This window comes from Carya illinoinensis, chromosome 2 (assembly GCF_018687715.1).
Source record: "Carya illinoinensis cultivar Pawnee chromosome 2, C.illinoinensisPawnee_v1, whole genome shotgun sequence".
NCBI lineage: Eukaryota > Viridiplantae > Streptophyta > Magnoliopsida > Fagales > Juglandaceae > Carya > Carya illinoinensis.
Genome location: NC_056753.1, coordinates 36,597,235 through 36,603,155, shown reverse-complemented (window position 1 = coordinate 36,603,155; position 5,921 = coordinate 36,597,235). Strand labels below are relative to the sequence as shown.

Genomic DNA, 5,921 nt, shown 5'->3' with positions numbered 1-5,921 from the left:
TTGTTTAGCAAGTTTGATAAAGTTACATTCAATCCTACTTATTTAATTATGGTCATGTACAGAGTTCGTAAAAAGAGGAGGATCAAAAGCATAGCAACAAGCATTGTCGAAAGAGGAGACCAAGGGGTGTTGAAACTTGAAATAGTTGCGCACGAGCACTGTACGCCACCTGCACTTTGCCTTGGTAAAAAAGAGTTCATGATTAACGTGGTATTTCGTCACGCGCTTCTTGGGATCGAGAACATCAGCGCTGATTCAGTACTCATTGTTCATAAAACATAATTTGCGAACTAATGATGTTTTCAGGTCCCCCTGTTGAAGAAATGTGAAGACTCACGCAATCTATATAACCCCCACCACAATTCCCCTTTCTGGGCCATGCATGATAGGCACTGATTTTCTTTTTCCTCTTTTACTGGGCCTGATTTTTTCTTTTCTTTTTTTGTTCCTCTCCCGAAAGGCCAGATGTGAAATATGTCCACATATCCACATATATTATATATATAGCTCACTTCCCAAACGTTGCTTGGTTGTATGTAAAGAAATTAAAATATAACCATCGATACCTGCCGCCTGCGTCCTAGATGCTCTAAACATTTGAACAAGATTAATTTACATCCGCTACTCAGCTAATATCTTGATTTTATTATTACTGACACGAAAGGGATTTCACCTCTTTTACATATTGACTCTCTTTCATATCTCGGTCTTCAGTCTTTACAAAGCTTAGACACACCTCGACGCTTCACATTGATGGGATATCGCTTCTGCGTCCGGGTGGTTGGGAAGAAAACCAACTTATCCTCTTCAGCAGGAACCCAACTGCACGTCAATGACGACAAAGGCATAATGTTTTTGCAGCATCGAAACGTATGTACACACGCATATAATATCTTTAATTAATGATTGTAGGATTACAGTGCATGCAAGATAATGGAGTATACGTATCTATATATATATATATATATGATGAGGTACCTCAAACGAGTGACTAGGTGGTGAAGAAAAACGGAGAGCTCCACTCTAGCAAGCTCATAACCAGGGCACAGCCGTGGCCCTCCTCCAAATGGCGTGAACACATTTCCTGCGCTTGCTGCCCCCGAGTTGTCCTATATATCCAAACGTACGTGCAGACTTTAGAAAGAAAACCCAAAAAAAAAAAAAAAAAAAAATGAGACAGAGACATGCAGAGTGTGAGAGATCACTGGGGACACATCTAGCGAGAGTAGTGTTACCTGCCACCTCCATGGATTGAAAGAGCGAGCATCTTTGAAGTGGTCCTGATCCAAATGTACAGCACGAAAAGATGCAAAAACCTTCCATCCTTTGGGAATTGTGTAACCTGTTTGGATGGAGGTTATATACATAGATGCTAATGTTTCAGATTTTGCGTTTGACCAAAATGACCTCTACGTATATGCATCACATTAAGACATTTGCATATAAAATTATCCTCTTAGCTCCACACTGCATGTTGCACATGAGGAATTCCTTACCCTTTATATGAACGTCTGTCATTGCTCTCCTGAATACACCACCAATTATGTTTGCGACCCGCAGAGTCTCATTTATAACCTGGAATCATAAACCAGGTAATTAATTAAGACGGGTCCTCAGCAATCACATCAAAATCAAGCTTTTGCTATATCCACAGATTGTGGGCTAACTAATTAAACAACGTACGTACTTACATTTTGAGTGAAAGGCATAGACTTGTAATCACTCCATTCAAGAGCCTCGTTCTCACTCTTCTTTCCTCTGATTTGATCGTGCTCCTCCTGTCAAAGACACAATAAGCATGAGACGCTGGACCATCCTTAAACATGTTAGACGCTTCTTATTTTATCTTGCAGCTAAAACTTGAACCCTATTTTATAATTATATATACATGTCTTATAAGATAATACAAAGGACTATTAATTCAAAATAATCCTAAGAATAGAGTGCCGCACTTGGGGTGCTAACAGAGCATCATCTCGTCATCCCCCACTTTTCACCGTCGATCAACTAGATACCTCGAACTCAAAACCACACGATTTCTAATGATTCTCCTAAGAACAGTGGGACCCATGTTAATAAACTCTGTCCACATCTCTGCCACACACCGCAGACCATGCAATCTGAGTTCCGGTGACAACCCTTCCCAATTGCACGTGAGGACTGTCCAGTCAAAGACCAAGTGATCAGATTCTGACACGTCTGGGTTTCTTTTTAACAAGTTCATCTTGACGCGTGCAGTTTGGAAGAGAGACCCATCATTTTGTCCGTCGGTTTAGACGAATGTTTTTTCTTTTTCTACTACTGAATTTGACTTTTCTATCTATACATTGCCCTCTGCTTTTGAACCACGAAATTACATGTTCCGACATACACAACTTTACTGGAATAAAAGTTTTGTTTCGCTATTAATATTTTGCAAATGATTCCAATCAGTCTGGCCTCAACATGCATGCAGCACACTTGAGGATTACATGAAATTTTCCATTCGAACGACGAATAAAGTCTGGGTTTTTTTTTTGTCAAAAGTTAAAGACATGTCCCATCAAACACACAAAAATTTAGACATTGTTAGAGACACGAGCTCGAGTACCAGTTTGACTTGCGAAGGACAAACACCGAAACGACCCATCAAAGCTTCGCTTATCCCTTGATAATGAATGAAAATGAATTCCTTGATCTATTAGCAGTATTAGAACCATATGAAAGAAACGGTTGTGAAAAAGAAAGTGATAGATAGGCAGAAAGATGAAGGCTTCTCGTTTATTTTTATAACACTTTTTAATTTATCTCATAACATCTAATTATTATAATTTTAATAAATTATATATTACACAAAATAAAATAAATAATTTATCATTTTTAAATATTAAAATAAAAATAATATTAAAACAATATACTCTAACAATATTTTATTTAATTTTTAATATTAATATCAACTATCTTATCTTATCACATATTCTCTTATTTATGAAAACAAACAAGTCAAGATCATACCTTGAGCTGAGCTAGAGCAAGAGGTGTCTCGGTGAGGAACTTGACGGCAAGAGTCATTATAATAGAGGTTGTTTCATAGCCGGCGACGAGAAGAGCCAGTAAGAAATCTACAATCTGCTCCTCGGAGAATTCGTCGTCCCCGGCCAATAGGGCTCCCAACATGTCGTTCTTTCTCTCTCCCGCTTCAATCTCTTTCCTTCTTTCCGTCACTATCAAGCTTAATGCTTCTGCCACTTTAGTTCTAGCCTTCAGAACATAATAATAGTAACAAAATTAACACACACGATCAAGAGAAGTACTAACAACTACTTCAAAAACTAAGAAAAAGAAAAGGACATCCGATAATGTAGGCTTTTTTCTAAGCAAAACTCGATCATGCATTTACATGTGATAAATTTCCACCATGTTGTTTATATAATAAAATGGATTAAGAAGATGCTGTACTTTTTATTCTCTTTCCTTTTTCGAGAGCAATAAAAATGTCCACCCTGTAGGCCAGTATGGGTTATCAATTTCCTCGATAGCCAATCACTAGAGAATAACACATTTTCAAATTTTCTTTTCCTGGGCAACACAAAATTTCAATTATATATAATAAAAAGAAAGACTATACTTTGATGGCTCTGCGGTAGGTGGTCGAGAAGACAGGCAACGAAACGGTGAAGAAACCTTCAATGACGAGCACGTACTCCTTCCTCAGACTTTCTGTCCATGTCGACCCTGGATCAAAGCTCATCAACTGCTTCACCATCAATTCAAAAGTTATCTGCATCAACAAAAAAACAAAAAATTATAGCCATTATTTCATTTAACTTGTTAATAGATATAGAGATCATTAGGGAAAACTCAGTTATCTAAGGGCAAAAAAACCTCACAAGAAATATCTATGTATGTATGACGATATCATGATAGAAACAGAATAACATATTACGAATGCCGAAAGAGAACGGCTTTTAGCCGTAAACTTATTATACATGCCAACGTGCACGCGTACTTGTACAAGCTGTCACCACTAATTCTTTAATATGAAGCATAACTCACGCCAGAGGATAATGGTCTCTGCTCAACTAATATTAATAACCCAGGCGGAGGTAAATATCATGTAAGCAACTGGATCTAGTATTAGCTAGCGAGCTGGTGACCTGAATAAGGGAGTTACAAGATGGATTGACTCGGACGATACATAACGAGCTGACCCCGAATTCACGTCCATTTACTAATATCAATTTCGTTGCATATTTTGGAAACAAACTTTTAGGCTCATTTTCTTCAAAAAAAAGAAAAAAGTCCTAAATACTGATTACATATAATTTAGAATTCATATCATTGACTGTTAAGTACCTTCTTGGCCTCCTCCATGAGAAATACCTTTCCGGTCCAAGAATCCAAGTTGAGCCGGATCAACCGGTCTATATCAACCAAAAGATTTTCCTTAATGATGGACGAGTTGGCGAAGCTCATGGTGAGGGAATGCAATCTTTTGTGAAGGCCACCCCTCATGAGCAACAAAGAGTACCTTCCCAGCAAGTTCGATATCGAGGCCGGGTAGCTAGACTCGAACAGCTTCCCTTCGTTCAGCAAGATAAAGCGGTTCGTCTCTGGATCCGCGGAGAACACCGTCGGTTCGCCGAAAACGTGAGTCGTGAAAATGGGTCCGAACCGGTTCACACGCTCGTCTATGAAAGGTTCAGGATTCTCGGTCTTGTAAGCAGAAATGAGTTGTAGAGTCTCCCCAATAAACGGGAGGCCAAGGTTACCAGGTGGCAGCCTCAACCTCCGGCACCGGGAGGCACGGAACAGGAAGAAGAAAATGATAGCGGAGAGAGTAGCGCAAAGGAGCAGAAAGGTGAAGGTGGCCATGCATGCAATTTACATACAGAGCCTCTCAGATTGTAATTTGTATAAATAAATAGAAGTGTTTTAGAGAGAGAGAGAGAGAGAGAGAGAGAAGCTTTCAAGGAGGAGGAAGATAATACGGCTGAGAGGGGAGAGAGCAGTAGCACACGGATGGGCATTATCAAGCCGAAGACGCGTGTACAGTAATGGACAGTAGTTTGTTAAGAAAGTCTTTATTTGCATTCTTTAATTTTTTTCTCGGCTAATTAGTTTCTAATTGAAAAGACATGTTGGATAATTAAAAAATCTGAATAAATTCCTATTCAAATACATGATCAAAATCTAGTATTAATTATTTTGATACGCCGGGAAGATAGTATATATATACATATATATTTTATTGGAAGGGTATGTTTTGCACGAAACTCAAAACACTACAGTAGTTTTGAAAGTTTTTAAATCGAATGATTTTTTCGTTTTACTGATGACTTCTTTTTTCTGCATGGGCAATATATATTACAGTTCCGAGCGTAGGTCAAAAAGAGAAAGGAGGTCGTGGCAGACAAACCCATTCCTGCCGGTTATTTTCATATCTGTCAACTTTCCTTTTCCCATGAAACTTTTTATTAAAAAATATGTTGTATATAATTATCAAAACACTTCCATTTAATATAATTTAATTTTCATAATTTTTAAAAAATTAAATATTTATCTTATTTTATCTTATTAATATAATTTTTTTATAAATATGAATGTATGCCTTATATTTAGTAACAATCCAAAAAGTAAAAAAGTAGTTCTTAAATTTTTTTTCCCTCTCTCTCCTCTTCATCTTTTTTTATACTTAAAATATTATTTTAGAATTTGAAAAAATTTTATTAGGATTTGAAAATTTTAAATTATTTATTATATTTTATGTTGGAAGTTGAAAAAATTGTAATGATTAAATGAGATGTGTTGCCCAGATGACTAACACAAGAGGGGTGAATTGAGTTGTATTAAAAAAATAATAATTATAAATCAAATATATAATATAAAATATAAACAAAATATGAAATAACAATAAATATAAAGAGTAAGGGTAAGAGAGA

The 5,921-nt window shown here is 36.9% G+C and overlaps 1 protein-coding gene across 1 annotated transcript; it reads right to left on the bottom strand.

Moving 5' to 3' along the window:
• LOC122301489 (cytochrome P450 90A1-like) lies at nt 1–5,025 on the bottom strand. The gene is made up of 8 exons (XM_043112873.1): nt 4,336–5,025; nt 3,608–3,760; nt 2,995–3,240; nt 1,692–1,778; nt 1,497–1,575; nt 1,236–1,342; nt 979–1,109; nt 1–822 (listed from the first exon to the last, which is right to left on the bottom strand). The coding sequence occupies exons 1-8, from the start codon at nt 4,852–4,854 to the stop codon at nt 711–713; spliced, it is 1,434 nt and encodes a 477-aa protein (XP_042968807.1). The 5' UTR covers nt 4,855–5,025; the 3' UTR covers nt 1–710.
• Nucleotides 5,026–5,921: the final 896 nt, after the last annotated feature.